The sequence below is a fragment of the Bufo gargarizans genome, chromosome 2 (genome assembly GCF_014858855.1).
Source record: "Bufo gargarizans isolate SCDJY-AF-19 chromosome 2, ASM1485885v1, whole genome shotgun sequence".
Classification (NCBI taxonomy): Eukaryota; Metazoa; Chordata; class Amphibia; order Anura; family Bufonidae; genus Bufo; species Bufo gargarizans.
Genome location: NC_058081.1, coordinates 470226341 through 470244583, shown reverse-complemented (window position 1 = coordinate 470244583; position 18243 = coordinate 470226341). Strand labels below are relative to the sequence as shown.

Below are 18243 nucleotides of genomic sequence, written 5' to 3'. Positions count from 1 at the left end.
TAGCGTGTGTGTGAAGTTATTCAGAATGACCCTATGTGCACCTTGAATCTGATCTACCCTTTTAGGGATAAATTTAAAGTAGGCCTGATACAGCAGAAACCACTAAATTAGGAAATTGCTAAATTGGGAATTGAATTTCAACCCAGAACAAAAACTGTGCTTTGACGGACACTAAATAACTTGACCAGCCACACCAGTAACAACAGATTTAGCTGGCTATAAATTTGAGGCCTATTCTTTAGGCGCTGGGTGACAGGTATACGTTTACTGACAGAATTAGACTGGGATATGGCCAAAAAATAACCACACTATTGATGGTTAAATGCACTTGGTGTGACAGCTTGACCAACCACACTACTGAGGGTTAAATGCACTTGGTGACAGGAGCAGCTTGCCCCTGATGTAGTATATGGCCAAAAAATAAACAGACTATTGCTGGTTAAATGCACTTGGTGTGACAGCTTCACCCTGATGTAGGATTTAGCCAAAAAACAACCACACCATTGAGGGTTAAAAGCACTTGGTGACAGCTTGCCCCTGATGTAGTATATGGCCAAAAAATAACCAGACTATTGCTGGTTAAATGCACTTGGTGTGACAGCTTCACCCTGATGTAGGATTTAGCCAAAAAACAACCACACCGTTAAGGGGTTAAATGCACTTGGTGACAGCTTGCCCCTGATGTAGTATATGGCCAAAAAATAAACAGACTATTGCTGGTTAAATGCACTTGGTGTGACAGCTTCACCCTGATGTAGGATTTAGCCAAAAAACAACCACACCATTGAGGGTTAAATGCACTTGGTGGCAGCTTGTGCTGGCGCAACACAAGACACAAAATGGCCGCCGATCACCCCAGAAAAAAGTGACTGAAAAACGCTCTGTGCAGCCTATAAACAGTGAGCAATTCAATAGCAGCAGTTCAATCATCCACAGCTGCAGATCGATCACTGGATGGAGTCTTTTGGAGGAGTTAATCACTGCCTAATCTCGCCCTACTGTCGCAGCTGCAACCTCTCCCTACGCTAATCAGAGCAGAGTGACGGGCGGCGCTATGTGACTCCAGCTTAAATAGAGGCTGGGTCACATGGTGCTCTGGCCAATCACAGCCATGCCAATAGTAGGCATGGCTGTGACGGCCTCTTGGGGCAAGTAGTATGACGCTTGTTGATTGGTTGCTTTGCAGCCTTTCAAAAAGTGCCAAGAAAGCGACGAACACCGAACCCGAACCCGGACCTTTACGAAAACGTCCGGGTTCGGGTCCGTGTCACGGACACCCCAAAATTCGGTACGAACCCGAACTATACAGTATAGTTCGGGTTCGCTCATCCCTACTGGTAGTGTATTACCGCAACATAAATCCGCTCAGAAAAAAAACGTATGTAATCCACAACGTGTGCAGATACCCTAAGGCCTCTTTCAGACGGGCGCTGCGGGAAAAGGTGCGGGTGCGGGTGCGTTGCGGGAACATGCACGATTTTTCTGCGTGAGTGCAAAACATTGTAATGCGTTTTGCATGCGCGTGAGAAAAATCGGCATCTTTGGTACCCAAACCCGAACTTCTTCACAGAAGTTCGGGCTTGGGATCGGTCTTCTGTAGATTGTATCTACATGGTTATAAGGGAAAATAATAGCATTCTGAATACAGAATGCATAGTAAAATAGCGCTGGAGGGGTTAAAAAATAAATAAAAATAAGACAGAAGACAGACAGAAGAGATGCCGGCTGCGCGATCAAGTGGATTAAGGTGAGTTAAATTATTTTTTATAGTTTTTTTTAACCCCTCCAGCACTATTGTACTATGCATTCTGTATTCAGAATGCTATTATTTTCCCTTATAACCATGTTATAAGGGAAAAAAATAATGATCGGGTCTCCATCCCGATCGGCTCCTAGTAACCGTGTGTGAAAATCGCACCGCATCCGCACTTGCTTGCGGATGCTTGCGATTTTTATGCAACCCCATTCATTTCTATGGGGCCTGCGTTACGTGAAAAACGCACAAAATAGAGCATGCTGCGATTTTCACGCAACGCAGAAGTGATGCGTGAAAAACACCACTCATGTGAACAGCCCCATAGAAATGAATGGGTTGGTATTCAGTGCGGGTGCAATGCATTCACCTCACGCATCGCATCCGTGCGGAATACTCGCCCCTGTGTGAAAGGGGCCTAAGGGTCCACATACATCTGGAGTCAGCCTTGTTCAGTATCTCAAATGTACATAATCTTGCTCTTTATAAGGGGTTATCCAGGAAATGATACCCATCCCCTATCCTCAGGATAGGTCATTATCACATATGTGGGGATCCAGGTCCTGGTACCCCTGCCAAGATCAGGTGTTACAGGGAGCCATCGCTCTCTACTGAGCTCTGGTGAGCACAGCCGACTCCTGGCAGCTTTCCAAACACAGCGCCATACATTGTATAGTGGCTGTGCTTGGTATTGCAGATTAGTCCCATTCACTTCAATGGGGCTGGGCTGCAAATAGGCCATGTGACCAATTTACGGTGACGTCACATGGCCTAGGAAGAGGCCGTGGCACTCATGGAGTGCCAAGCTCTTCTAACAGCTGATTGGCGGGACTCCTGGGATTAGGACCCCACGGTTCTGATATTGATGACCTATCCTGAGGACAGGTCATCAATACTAATTATACAATAACCCCTTTATCCTCAATGGCGTTATAATGTCCAAATATATGGGAGGTTCTCTGAAGTGTAGCTCAAACATGCTGACTCTAAGGCCTCATGCACACGACCGTTTTTTTTCACGGTCCGCAAAAACGGGGTCCGTGGGTCCGTGATCCGTGACCGTTTTTTCGTCCGTGGGTCTTCCTTGATTTTTGGAGGATCCACGGACATGAAAAAAAAGTCGTTTTGGTGTCCGCCTGGCCGTGCGGAGCCAAACGGATCCGTCCTGAATTTCAATGCAAGTCAATGGGGACGGATCCGTTTGATGTTGACACAATATGGTGCCATTTCAAACGGATCCGTCCCCATTGACTTTCAATGTAAAGTCTGGAGTTCTTTTATACCATCGGATTGGAGTTTTCTCCAATCCGATGGTATATTTTAACTTGAAGCGTCCCCATCACCATGGGAACGCCTCTATGTTAGAATATACTGTCGGATATGAGCTACTTCGTGAACCTCAGATCCGACAGTATATTCTAACACAGAGGCGTTCCCATGGTGATGGGGACGCTTCAGGTTAGAATACACTACAAACTTTGTACAAGACTGCCCCCTGCTGCCTGGCAGCACCCGATCTCTTACTGGGGGATATGATAGCACAATTAACCCCTTTAGGTGCGGCATATTCCCCTGTAAGAGATCAGGGCTGCCAGGCAGCAGGGGGCAGCCCCCCCCCTCCCCAGTTTGAATATCGTTGGTGGCACAGTGTGCCAACCACCATCGGCCCCCTCCCTCCCTCTATTGTATTAAATCGTTGGTGGCACAGTGTGCCAACCACCATCGGCCCCCCTCCCTCCCTCTATTGTATTAAATCGTTGGTGGCACAGTGTGCCAACCACCATCGCCCCCCCCCCCCCCTCCCTCTATAGCAGTAACATTGGTGGCAGTGTGCGGTCTCAACAGTAGAAGATTCATACTTTACCTGCTTGCTGCTGCGATGTCTGTGTCCGGCCGGGAGCTCCTCCTACTGGTAAGTGAAAGGTCTGTGCGGTGCATTGCTAAAGAACTGTCACTTACCAGTAGGAGGAGCTCCCGGCCGGACACAGACATCGCAGCAGCAAGCAGGTAAGTATGAATCTTCTACTGTTGAGACCGCACACTGCCACCAATGTTACTGCTATAGAGGGGGGGAGGGAGGGGGGGGCGATGGTGGTTGGCACACTGTGCCACCAACGATTTAATACAATAGAGGGAGGGAGGGGGGCCGATGGTGGTTGGCACACTGTGCCACCAACGATATTCAAACTGGGGAGGGGGGGTGGTCTGCCCCCTGCTGCCTGGCAGCCCTGATCTCTTACAGGGGAATATGATAGTACAATTAACCCCTTTAGGTGCCTGAAGGGGTTAATTGTGCTATCATATCCCCCTGTAAGAGATCGGGTGCTGCCAGGCAGCAGGGGGCAGTCTTGTACAAAGTTTGCAGTGTATTCTAACTAGAAGCGTCCCCATCACCATGGGAACGCTTCTGTGTTAGAATATACTGTCGGAAATGAGTTTTCACGAAGTGAAAACTTAGATCAGAAAAAGCTTTTATGCAGACGGATCTTCGGATCCGTCTGTATGAAAGCAACCTACGGCCACGGATCACGGACACGGATGCCAATCTTGTGTGCATCCGTGTTCTTTCACGGACCCATTGACTTGAATGGGTCCGTGAACCGTTGTCCGTCAAAAAAATAGGACAGGTCTTATTTTTTTGACGGACAGGATACACGGATCACGGCCTCGGCTGCAAAACGGTGCATTTTCCGATTTTTCCACGGACCCATTGAAAGTCAATGGGTCCGCGAAAAAAAACGGAAAACGGCACAACGGCCACGGATGCACACAACGGTCGTGTGCATGAGGCCTTATTCATGAAGTGAAGGGGCATGGTGCTCAGAAGATAACATATCATAAATTAAAGTGGTTCACATCCTGATATTGATACTTATACTACAGGCCTCTTTCACTAGTCGGTACGGATGTGTGCCCACCGACAGCACATGTGTTCATTGATTTTAACGTGTTTATTCACACATCTTTATTTGGGTCAGTGCAAAAGCAGGGGTCAAGTATGTCCATTGAAGTCTGTGGGTCCTTGGAAACTACTGACCAAAGATGGTATCACAGACACGGATGTGTGAAGGAGGCATTGTGCTTTTTTGCAGATATCACGCTGACCCATTCATATCTGTATTTTTTTGCTATTTTATTATAGAGCAGGCCAAATTGCTTTACATATTTGGGTCCATAATTCTTTAAAAACTAAAAACAGAGACCCCATGCGGATATATAAGATGAAGATTTTATTTATATTGATTTATGACATAAACCATACAACCAATGCGACAACAAAGCCCTGAGATGCGTTTCACACACAGCGTTCAGCATCGGCTGCCCCGTCCGCTCCATGACTAGGATCTGATTTATCAAAGATTCTGACAATAATCTCCATTTAAAAGCGCTAGAAAATACAATGAACTATTAACTCCACAAAGAGGAAGAGAAAAGAGAGTGTGCCCTCCCAGTGCCGGAACAGAACCATACACAGAATTCAGCTGAACAGTGGCTTCCTGTCTATAGCTGGTGCCGGCCCTGCTCTGGTAGGCTGTCATGTCTCGGCACCTAATGTATCAGCAGTCACTGCTCCATGGGATATAATAAGATATAAACAATGAAATACTGAGAGATAGGCAGCGGCCTGGGAACGGTTTCTGGAATAATTACAGTATATTGTGCGACAGGTATAAACAGAGGCCGTAAGCTCATCTAGCGGATACATGGGTAATAATGCATGCATTTCCTAGAAGCTGAAGTCAAATGTCAGATCAGACTTCCCCATCCGCTGTTTGTACACCAGGTCGAATTTGTCATTCATTGAAACTGTGAATATATCTTTCCACAGTCCAACCCTTCCTGAAAAGCAAAGAAAGAGCGACAGGTTAGAAATCCCAGTCATATATGACAATTGACCCGACGATATACATCCTTGTCCACAGGGGCAGAATTAACTCCTTCAAGCGACAGCCTGTTTGGACCAAAGGCCGAAGCCCCATTTTTCAAATCTGACATTTTATGTGGTAATAATTTTGGAACACTTACTTATCCAAGCCATTCTGAGACTGTTTTCTCGTGACACATCGTACCTCATGATAGTGGTGAATTTGAGTTGATACGTTTTACCTTTATGCGTAAAAAATCCCAAATTTGCAGAAAATTTGGAAAAAGTCGCTATTTTCAAAATTTCTTTGCTTTTAAGACGAATAGCGATACTTCATAAAATAGTTATCACTTTACATTCCCCATATGTCTACTTCATGTTGGCATCATTTTGTAAATGTCATTTTATTTTTTTAGGAAGTTAGAAGGTTTAGAAGTTTAGAAGCACATTTTTACATTTTTAAGAAGGGATTTTTAAGATTTCCAAAGACCATTTCAGTTATGAAGTCACTTTGTGGGGTTTACATAGTAGAAACCACCCATGACCACATTTTAGAAAATACACCCTCAAGTTATTCAAAACTTTTTTTTACAAACTTTATTAACCCTTTAGGTGTTCCACAAGAATTAAAGCAAAATGGAGGGGACATTTTAAAATTTCATTTTTTGGGGCAGATTATCCATTTAAATCCAATTTTCTTGGATCACATCAAGGGTTAACAGCCAAATAAACCTCAATATTTATTACCCTGATTCTGCAGTTTACAGAAACCCCCCATATGTGGTCGTAAACTGCTGTATGGGAACACGACAGGGATCAGAAGGAAAGAAGCGCCATATTGTTAATGGAGGGCAGATTTTGCTGGAATGGTTTTCAGGTGCCATGTCACATTTGAAGGTACCCTTAGAAAGAAAAACCCAAAAAGTGACCCCATTTTTTAAACTACCCCCCTCAAGGAATAAATTTAGCGGTGAAGTGAATGCTGTGACCCAACAAGCGTTTCATAGAATTTAGAAACAGTGAAAATGAAAAATTAACTTTAATTTCCAATATAAAGTTGCTTTAGCCCCAAATTTTTCATTGTCACAAGGGGTAACAGGAGAACATGCACCCCACAATTTGTTATGCACACGTGTTCATAAACCACTGTTTGGAGGAACGGCATTGGTATTTTCTAACATAATTTGCTGAAATTAGTTTAGGGCTCATAACATTTGTATTTTTTCACCAGTGTAGCTGTGTGGGGACTTGTTTTTTTAATAGTAACATTTTGGGGTCTTTTTGATCACTTTTTATACAATTTTTTGTGGAGATGAAGTGGGCAAAAATGGCAATTCTGTCAGTGTTTTTTATTTGTATACTCCTCTTGTGGTAAATATTATATGATTATTTTATTCTGTGGGTTTATACGGTTATGGTGATACCAAATTTATGTATTTTGTTATGTTTTACTACTTATGTTTTACACTTTGTGTTAAAAATAAATGATATTTTGCATCGCCATATATTAAAGTCCATAACCTTTTTATTTTATTACCAATGTAGCTGTTTGGGGGCTTGTTTTTTGCGAGACGGGCTGTAGTTTTTAATGGTATCATTTTGGGGCACACATGTCTTTTTGATCACTTGTTTTTTTATTTTTTGTGAACATGAGGTGACAAAAACAACAATTCCGTAAAAAGTTTTCTACATTATTTTTTACGGCGTTCACCGCACAGGATTAGTAATATGATACTTTTATAGATCAGGTCGTTAAGGACGCGGCGATACCAATTATGTGTATTTTTTTATTTATTTCATTTTTTTATGACATAAATGAACAGATATGAGAAAAGACAATTTTTATTTTATTTTAATTTTTATTTATTTTAATTTTTTTTCACTTTTTCTTATTTATGAAGACCCATCTGGATCTTTAAGATCCAGTGGGCCTGATGGCTATACAGTGCATTGCAATAGTCATCTATTGCAATGCACTGTATAGTGTCTATTACAGTTACACTAAGGCTGATCAGACCCTCAGGGTCTGATCAGCCTTAGGTACATGGCAACCCGGACATCTTTGTAAGGCATCCAGTTGCCAGCGGCGTCCCGATAAAAGACTGAGGGAGCTCCCTCTCTCTCAACCCCATGGATGCAGCGGGCGGCTGCTGCCCGTGGCATCTATGGGGTTAAACGGCCAAGATCGGTGCCACTGCCAGCACTGATTTCGGCCATAGCAACAGAGTGTCAGCTGTAAGTTACAGCTAACACTCTCTGTTGATGGCACCGGCTCCGTTCCTGAGCCGCTGCCATGACACTGAGGCCGGCTGGCAGGAGGCAATGGGGGCATCTGGGGGGCATTATGGGGGCAATTAAATTACTAGGGGCACTGGAGGTCATTATATCAATGGGGGCACAGTGGCAGTCATGCCCGGGTTCAGGCTGTGATCTCCAGCGTGGAGATCACAGTCTAAAACCGTCATTTATTATACTAAAGCGCTCCGATTGGTTAGTATGCAGAGACTAACCAATATGCAGAGACTAACCAATCAGAGTGCTTGCTGGCAAGGGACCACTCTGATTGGTCCCTTGTCAGCTTCCCCAGTGTCTCTGCTCTCGGGTAAAGCGGAGACTTTGGGGCTGTAACACTTTATAGTGTCACAGCCCCGGTAAGCAGTTTGGACGTGACTGTATGTCCAAATGCAGTAAATTACTTGCAATTTGGACGTACAGTAACGTCCAAATGCGTAAAGGGGTTAAAAAACCACTCCCTTATTTTATTTTTATTTTTTTCAGACTAACATTTCAAATAGATATTAAACCTCCTTTACTAATAAAGTTAAATTTTTTGATTCTGAGTTCATACATAAATTCACATCTTAATTTTTAGTTACTGCATCATGTGACTTAGATAGTTTCCCCCCTTCCTGTGCAGATGGAAACTACAAGCAGAGTCTGAAGGAAGATTGCCATGTGCTGTATCTCCGCACCTCGGCAGGACTTTATTCCACCCACTGCAGCCCCCCCCCCCACTCCTCTACATCAGCATAGAATGCTTACAATCACTAATCTGCAAGGGCCTTTTGACTTCACATGACCAGATCAAGTCAGTGCAGTAATGCCGGCAAGGGACCAATCAGAGTGTCCCCTTGCCGGCAATCGATCCGATTGGTTAGTCTGTGCAGACTAACCAATCGGATCGCGGCAGTGAAAAAATGCCGGTTTCAGGCTCTGATCTGCGCTCTGCAGACCAGAGCCTGAAAGCAGATAGTGTTCCTCATGCCCCCCCGATCTGTGCCCCTCCAAGCCCTTGGTGCCCCTCTGTGCCCCCCGATTTGTGCCCCGCCGATCTGTTCCCCTCTCCTGCGCTCATCTCCTTCCTGCCCTGATGAGATCCGCCCCATGCATTCATTTTCTAGCTGCCCCCTGCCCCAGCCTCCCTCAATATTGTAGGCAGTTACAGTACCCCCTGCCCCCCCCCCTTTCCAGCGCTGCCCCCGATCCCCCTTCTGTGTGTGATGTCGGCAGCTCCATTACTGAGCTGCCGCCATCAGCAGAGAGTGTCAGCTCTATGCTGACACTCTCCTGTAACCCCCATAGATGCCGCGGTTGCGGCATCTATGGGGTTAGCAGAGGGAGGGAGCTCCCTCTCTCCACTATCGGGGCTGCAGCGCTGTGATTGCAGCACCCGATGGTTGCCACGGCAAAAAGTGAAAATAATAAAAGTAAAAATAAATAAATATATAAAAATGTAAATTAAAAAAAGAAATTGCCTTTTCCTATAAAATTTTTAAAAAATTAAAATAAAATACACATATTAGGTGTCACCACGTTCGTAACGACCGTCTCTATAAATATATCACATGATAGACCCCGTCCGATAAACACCATAAAAATAAAATAAAAAAAACTGTGCCAAAAAAGCTATTTTTGTCACCTTACATCACAAAAAGTGAAACAGCAAGCGATCAAAAAGGCTTATGACCCCCAAAAAAGTACCAATCAAACCGTCACCTCGTCCCGCCAAAAATGTTACCCTATTTAAGACAATCGCCCAAAAAATAAAAAAGCTATGGCTCTCAGACTATAGAGACACTAAAACATATTCTTTTGGGTTTCAGAAATGCTATTATTGTGTAAAACTTAAATAAATAAGAAAAAGTATACATATTAAGTATTGCCACGTCCGTAACGATCTTCTCTATAAAATTATCACATGACCAAACTCCTCAGATGAATGCTGTAAAAATAAATACATGAAAACTGTTCCAAAACAGCCAATTTTTGGGTCACCTTGCCCCATAAAGTGTAATAATGAATGATCAAAAAATCCTATGTACCCAAAAATTGTACCAATAAAAACCTCAACACTTTCTGCAAAAAACGAGCCCCTGCACAAGACGATCGGCAGAAAAATAAAAAACATATGGCGTTCAGAAAACCAATCCAGCACAATCTGCCTTCCAAAAACTGTATGGCATTCCTTTCCTTCTGCGCCCTGCCGTGTGCCCGTACAGCAGTTTACAACCACATGTGGGGTATTTATGTAAACCGCGGAATCAGGGTAATAAATATTGAGTTTTGTTTGGCTGTTAACTCTCAATGTGTTAAAGAAAAAAAATATATAAAATGGCAAATCTGCCCAAAAAGTGAAATTTTTAAATTTCATCTCCATTTTCCTTTAATTCTTGTGGAACGCCTAAAGGGTTAACAAAGTTTGTAAAATCAGTTTTGAGTAACTTAAGGGGTGTAGTTTCTTCAATGGGGTCATTTATGGGGGTTTCCACTATGTAAGCCCCACAAAGTGACTTCAGACCTGAACTGGTCCTTAAAAAGTGGGTTTTGGAAATGTTCTTAAAAATTGTAAGAATTGCTTCTAAACTTCTAAGCCTTCTAACGTCCTAAAAAAAAAAAATGACATTTCCAAAATGATGCCAACATAAAGTAGACATATGGGGAATGTTAAGTAATAAATATTTTATTAGGTATGACTTTCTGTTTTAGAAGCAGAGAAATTGAAATTTGGAAAATTGAGAATTTTTCCAAATTTTTTGTAAATTTGGGATTTTTTCATAAATAAAGGTGAAATATATTGACTCAAATATATGACTATTATGAAGTACAATGTGTCACGAGAAAACAATCTCAGAATGGCGTGGATAAGTAAAAGTGTTCCAAAGCTATTGCCACATAAAGTGACGCATGTCAGATTTGTAAATTTTGACCTGGACACTGGGGCATCAATGACCCTTGGTCATGAAAGGGTTAAACAACCAGCAGATGCACAGATCTATGTTAGCTATTCTATAAGCCCCTTTATATTAGGAAATTAAACATCATTTTATCAAAAAAAGTGTTTTGATGAGACTAGAGCGTCTTAGGAGGAGGTTCAGTAGGTGGAAACAACATTATGGAGGAAACACCCACCCTCATTTACACTCTCCCCTTTAGGGCAGCAATATTCTGGGACTTGTAGTCAAGACTGCAGCAACATGGGATGAAATTCTGACATTGCAGCAGCCATTTGTAATAAATATAGTAGAGAGAAAAGGCAGATAGAGATGGCAGAACAGCACAGGAAAAGAAGAATGGAGACTTGTAGCAGTAAGAACTGCTTTGACATACTTGTAGAGATATCGTTAGGTTTTGAGAAAGAAAATGATGGGAGTGCTTCTTTCAAGTGGTTAGGTCTGGGATAGTAAAGATAGAGATCAATGGCTAAATAGGATTTAAAAGGGATTAGAAAAACACCAGTAGACAGATGTGGCACATAGGCTGTGTCTGGTACTGAAGGGAATGGTGCTGAGCGTCAATAACACAACCAACCTGTAGACAGATGTGGCACTGTTTCTGGACAAAAGTTTGTTTTTCTAATCGTAAAAACCCCTTTAAGAATGACAGTTCTTCAGTTATCAGAGATAGACGTGCTCAGAGAGGTTGTCACCCCTCATTCTTTTCTGCAACATTACAATGAGTATAGTAGGAATCTGCTTCATTATGAGGCATAATGAGACTGACATTTTGATCAAAAATTAGGAATTTAATTATATATATATACACACCGTTTAATATATATATATATATATATATATATATATATTTACACACACACACACACATTTCTTTTTTTTACTTTTGAGATGGCTGATTGATTTTTACAATGCCTTCTCTGTTGCCTGGTATTCGCCTGCTGGGACCTCTAGGGATCAGCTATAAGAAGAATCCGCTCGTGTTGAAGGTCCCTGTTGCGCCACCACAGGAGAAATTAAGCACTGCATAGTTCCAACAATGAACTTTCTGTGTAATATAGAATAGGGCTCTGTGCTGTAACATATTAGTGTCCTAGATGAGAACCTACTTCTATCCAAAAAGTGGTATTTGACAATGGGTTTTCTAAACCAGACAAACCCTATAAGGGTACATTTATGACCGTTCTAAAACGTTCTAATCAAAAATGGAAAAACTGTCCGCTTTTAAAGGCCGTTTATTTAACTGATGCTTTTTAAGAAACAGATGTTAAAAATGGCCCCCTTCAATTGTATGGGGGGGCCGTCGGTCTGTAAGAAAAAGCCAAAAGAGGAGATGGCCTATTTTTTACGGACGCTGTTCACTGGACATTAAACGGTCATGTGAATATTTCCATAGACATAAACTTGCGTGTGATGGACGTTTTTCACAGTCGTGTAATTGTACCCTAAAGGGGTTGTCCGGGATTAGAATAACATGGCTGCATTCTTCCAGACATAGTGCCATATATATTCATAGGTTTGTCAGGTATTGCAGCTCACCTCCATTGAGGTGAATATGTCCGAGCTGCAATACTAGAAACAATATATGGTCAGACGTGCAAAAACACCAGTAATATTTTTCTAAAGCTACATGCACACGACTGTATGTGTTCTGCGGTCCTCAAATTGCGGATCCGCAAAATTGCAGCAATGCCTAAAACGGACAAGAATAGGACATGTTCTATTTTTTTTTTGCGGGGCTATGGAACGGACATACGGATGCGGATAGCACACGGTGTGCTGTCCGCATTTTTTGCAGACCCATTGAAATGAATGGGCATGCATCCTATCCGCTACAAAAACGGAACGGACACGGAGACAAAATACGTTCGTGTGCATGAGGCCTAATCTTGTAAAACATCTTGCTAAATGACCCGAATCATTTTTATTCTTAGTCAGTGAAATGCCTTACAGATGCGGGCAGAAAATAAGCAGTGGGGGATGTGGTACATGTGTCTTGTAGCAAATTCTTGAAATTTTTAAACACTGCTAAAAAAAAAGGTGAAGTTCCCTTTAAATATGACTTAACAGGCAGCTGACCTGCCTGCATTATGAATGAGACACCTACCTGATGCCTGCTGTTTTCCTGTAAGTGGGACACATGCAATACAAGCTAAGGAAGAACTGAATCTTCAGAATGAAAACAACCAATGAGCTAAAAAAAAAAAAAAAAGCAAAGCAGAACTGAAAAATAAGACAATATCCACAATGGAAAAGAAAACTGAAATAGTAGAAATGAAATAATTAAAGCTTAACATAAGCGAAACAACACATTAACATAAAATGAACATAAACCATATTAACTTGAAATTCACATAAAACATCATTAAAGGGTCACTGGGTTTTCAGAAAACTTTTGATATGTCATGGAGCTATATCACAAGTTTTGATTGAGTGCTGAGACCCCCACAATTGATAGAGAGAGGCGGCTCACATGTTGTACTCTCTCTCCTCACCGAAGGAGGTGGAAGCAGGACCGGCCTGTAGACCTTCTATTGAGTCCGTGAGGAGAGCGCAATAGGTAAGCACTTTTCTCTCCTCGTTCTAGCAATCAGTGGGGGTCTCAGCGCACTGACCACTACCAATCAAAACTTTTTATATGTCTCTATGAAATATGAAATATCTGAAAACTCGGTGACCCTTTAACATAAACATAATTCATAGGTATGGCATGGGAATTGGTGAATATGGCTTCTGATCAAAAACAATGCCACGCTTCTCCAAAGATTGTCTCTGGTATTGCAGCTCAGCCTCATGCACTGGAAAGCTGCAATACCAGGGCTGCAAGGAGATGTTCACCTTACATTACATCTCGACAACAATCAAGAAACCAGCAAGACTGGAGTATAAGGTACGATGTATTTTTAAAGTGATTAAATATTATACTTTGATTGAAATTGTAAAACTATGTTCAAGTTGGATCTTAAAAATAAGGATTGGCTTGGCCCATATAGTGGCTCTATACTCACCTCTCCCGATAGGTAGCGCCTCTGCATTACAGCACTGGTCAATGAGCTGGTGACAGTGTTCTACAGTGGACTCCAACTGAGCTTTATCATATGACACACCCAGGAATCTCACCAGCTGCTCCACCATTGTGCCAAGGTCCTGGTGAGAGAAGCACAACATACTGTATCTATATATATAGCAGCGTTGGGCAGGCAATGATGAGCAGCATCCAATCAGAATACAAGTATCATTCTTGTAAACAAGAGTCTGATTGGTTTTCATAGGCAATACCGTGGTGACATGTTACTTACACCCATGCTGCAGCATAACTAGGGCATATTTCCCATCCATGGGGTCTGGGAAAGCATAGTGATATCCCTTTTGGAAGCAGAAATGTCGGAGAGCTGTAATGGTGGCCATTTTGGTTGTTACCCAAATCAGATATAATAAATAAAAATGAGAAAACTGAATTTAACAATTTGCGAAGGATAACTGGTTTAGTTGCCCATAAAAAGTAATCAGTCTTAACGTTTCATTTTTCAGAGCTCCTTTGCAAAATGAAAGGTGGAGTCTGGTTGGTTGCAATGGATGTTTTTGATAAATCTCCCCCAATGACTTGAAGGGGTAGCCTAGGATGAGAAAAAAACAACTGCGTTCTTCCCAAAACAGCATCACACCTGACCACAGGTACTGTATGTAATTGCAGCTCACTCCTATTAACTTGAATGGACCTGAGCTGCAATACTAAGCCCATCCAATGGGCAGGTGTGGAACTGGTTTTAGAAGAAAACATCCATGTTTCTCTTAGGGTCCATTCACACGATCATAAATGTTTTGCGAATCCGCAAAACACGGGTTCCAGCTGTGTGCGTTTTGCATTTTGCGGAATGCACACGGCCAGCCTTATGATAGAAATGCCTATTCTATTCCGCGATTGCAGACAAGAATAGGACATGCTGTATCTTTTTTGCGGAAAGGCAGAACGGAACTACGGAGGCAGACAGCACGTGGTGTGCTGTCTGCATCTTTTGCGGCCAGATTGAAATAAATGGGTCCACAGCCATTCTGCAAAATTGCAGCCCCAGAAATACGGTCGTGTGAATAGACCCTTAATCTGGAAAACCCTTTTAAGCAATCCTTATAGATGAACTATATATAGCACATAACCCAGTCTCACTTTGTGCATATCTTCATACTTCAGAAAAAGTACATTCGAGTCCATATGGTGATCCCAGAATTCTTGGACATGATCAAACCACGAACCATAACCCACTGGTGAAGAAAAGAAATAAAAATGGTTAATGCACTGTAATAACGATGTCAAGTGTAACTGACATGTAATCAGGGCAGGGCCCATTAATAATCAGTCATGTAAAATATTTGGCGACCGATACCAAATGAGGCACAAAAACCTACGTTCCTGCACATGCATGCAGCACAGTACTTGTAAAAACATTGGCTGAGTTTTATGTGGGGGCCAATCTGTATTCAACTGTATTTAGCTCCCATTATCCTGAACAGGGGCCACATACTGATTGCACTATAGTGGTAACTACAGGCAGCTGGATGGAGCAACGGAGCCTTACCAAGTAGATAAGGAAAACTTAAAGGGTGTTCCCATCTTATAAAGTGATGGCATGTAGCTAGTTTTATCCTGCACAATGGTGATCTCGACCACCGGGCTGTGCAGGGAACTTCAATCGGATAAGACTGGATCAACACTGCGACCAATTTATTCTCAGAGTCAGTAGGTTTCCCAGAGGTCGGGCCTCAACAATTCATGAAGTGACAGCATACCCTACCAATATACCATAACTTTATGAGATGGGAATACCCCCTTAAAGGGAATCTGCCAGCATGTTAAACTGCTGACACCACTAGGCAGAGGCTAAGGAGAGAAATACAAACATACCTTGTGTGGAGTTTTTATCATAAGGAGCAGTAAGAATAAGAAGTTTTATTCTGCCAGATTCTGCTCCTGCAAGTGCACTAGAGGCAGAGCTTCACTGTGAAGTTGTTTCCCAGCTAGTCTTCTCCCCTCTGAGTGACAGCTGTGGCATCCAACCAGGAGACCACTAGAGCGGAGAGGAGGGGCTCAACGCAGAGAGCACAACACATTGAAGCTCCACCTCCAGTGCACTTGCAGACGCAGAATCTGGCAAAACAGAAATTCATATTCTCACTATTCCTGAAAATAAAAACTCCACAAAAAGTATATTTGTCCTGCTTTCCCTACTCCATACCTAGTACCTGAAAAGTATAATTCAGCCCAGCAGACCCTAACGTCTTCATTTTAATAGAACATGGACGACCCAATAAAATCAAGAACTGCTTATACGTTTCAAGGGCAGGTGCTCTCTTAGGCTACTGTCACACTCGCGTTTGGTGCGGATCCGTCACAGATCTGCACAGACGGATCCGTTCAGATAATACAACTGTCTGCATCCATTCAGAACGGATCCGTTTGTATTATATTTAACATAGCCAAGATGGATCCGTCTTGAACACCACTGAAAGTCAATAGAGGACGGATCCGTTTTCTATTGTGCCAGATTGTGTCATAGAAAACGGATCCGTCCCCATTGACTTACATTGTGTGCCAGAACGGATCAGTTTGGCTCAGTTTCATCAGACGGATACCAAAGCGGAATGGAGACAAACTAATGCATTCTGAGCAGATCCTTTTCCATTCAGAATGCATTAGGGCAAAACTGATCCGTTTTGGGCCGCTTGTGAGAGCCCATGACGGATCTCACAAACGGAAAGCCAAAACACCAGAGTGAAACTAGCCTTACTCATAGCTGTGCTTGAAACGAGTGAAAAGTCCTTAATTTTATTGTGTTGTCCGTGTTCTAAGAAATAAAGTAATTCGATTTTAGGGTGTGCAGGATCTGCCTGGTACTTATCACGTTGTACCTATGGGAGCCAGCCCTGTTGTTTCTGCACCACAGATCGTTATCCATACTGAAAAAGTCTAGCTTATCCTAACAATTTTTTCAAAAGTACCCTTCCTAATGCTGTCAGCAGTTTGGTATGATCAAAACTGCTGACAGATTCCCTTGAACTACTGGATGATTGAACGCCTCCAGATGCCATGACAAATGCCAGAACGTGGCACAACAGTTTGTACGGTCTTTTATCAAACAAAAAACGTTATTCTCACGTTTGTCATTCATGAATCTCCGGCAGAATTCCTGGAAGGTTCCTCTGTAGCTCATTGTCCTCAGAGAGCGGTGGAACTGGTAATAAGACACTACAAGATCTTTAGGATTACGAGCCATATAGATAACCTGTAACAAAAATAAATGAACCTGTGTTAAAAACATTGTGAGCAGAGGTCGCAATAATGACTGTACAAGCGTCATAGACGCCTGGTTAAGGCCATTTTACTCCCTGGAAAAAGTCTAAGGCGTACCGATATTCCTTAGACCAGTGATGTCGAACCTTTTAGAGGCCGAGTGCCCAAACTGCAATCCAAAACCCACTTATTTATTGTAAAGTACCAACACAGCAATTTAACCTGAATACTATAGTTCAATATAGTATATATTCCATGTACTTTATCATTTAGCTATTAAAGCCTGCCTACATTCAGTGCCCTGCCTGTGCTGTTCATAGTGCGCTCTGCGCTGATGAATGGCAGGAAAATTCTAAGGCTTATTGGTACACCATAGACTTTTTTTTTACAGTGCTGGTGCCCACAGAGAGGTCTCTGAGTGCTGCCTCTGGCACCCATGCCATAGGTTCGCCATCACTGCCTTAGACTTTTCCTTGCCATTCATCAGCGCAGTGAGCACTGTGAACGGCACAGGCAGCGCAGCAGATGCTGCCTGAAACAAGCAATAACAAGGCTCCGTACAGTGAAGACCTTTGTTATTGGTCAGTTTGAGCGGGCTGCCGGAGCTTATGGCACACCGCTCTGAAGTGAGAAAGGAGGCGCACGATCCTCACTGGCGAGGTAAGCTGTCTTGTGAAATATAGTGGGGGTCCCGGATCTGAGCACCTTGTTTTCCTCTCTAATGATGAGTCTGAAGCACTCAGCCAGGCGCTGTCTCTCCTTCCTGCTGAGCGCGGTACTGAAGACGGCCTCAATAGAAGGTTGACCGTCTTCACTACGGCACTCAGCAGTAGGGAAAAGTGTCTGAGTGCTTCAGACTCCTGCTTATAGACGTCAGCGGGGTCCCAGCGCTGGATACGCCAATAGGAGACCTTTAGAACGGACAGACCTGTCACCTGCAGACCTCTATGTTACCTGTCAGCTTTCTTATGAATCCATCAAGGATTAATTGCAGCATGTTCCATCAGAAGCGGCTATAAGGATTTCTTCTGTAATGCGACAGGTGATAAATATTGATCTTAGGACAAACCCTTTAAACCTCATAAAATCACTGCAACAGTGACCTCAG

The 18243-nt window shown here is 42.8% G+C and overlaps 1 protein-coding gene across 1 annotated transcript in view; it reads right to left on the bottom strand.

The window, feature by feature from the left end:
- Positions 1–5480: 5480 nt before the first annotated feature.
- SULT4A1 (sulfotransferase family 4A member 1) overlaps positions 5481–18243 on the bottom strand; it is an 82173-nt gene continuing 69410 nt past the window's right edge. Inside the window, exons 4-7 of the mRNA XM_044277439.1 lie at positions 17001–17127; positions 15015–15109; positions 13858–13996; positions 5481–5593 (exon numbers count right to left, since the gene is read on the bottom strand). Coding sequence (XP_044133374.1) covers positions 5481–5593; positions 13858–13996; positions 15015–15109; positions 17001–17127 — 474 coding nt within the window. The remainder of the gene's footprint in view (positions 5594–13857; positions 13997–15014; positions 15110–17000; positions 17128–18243) is intronic.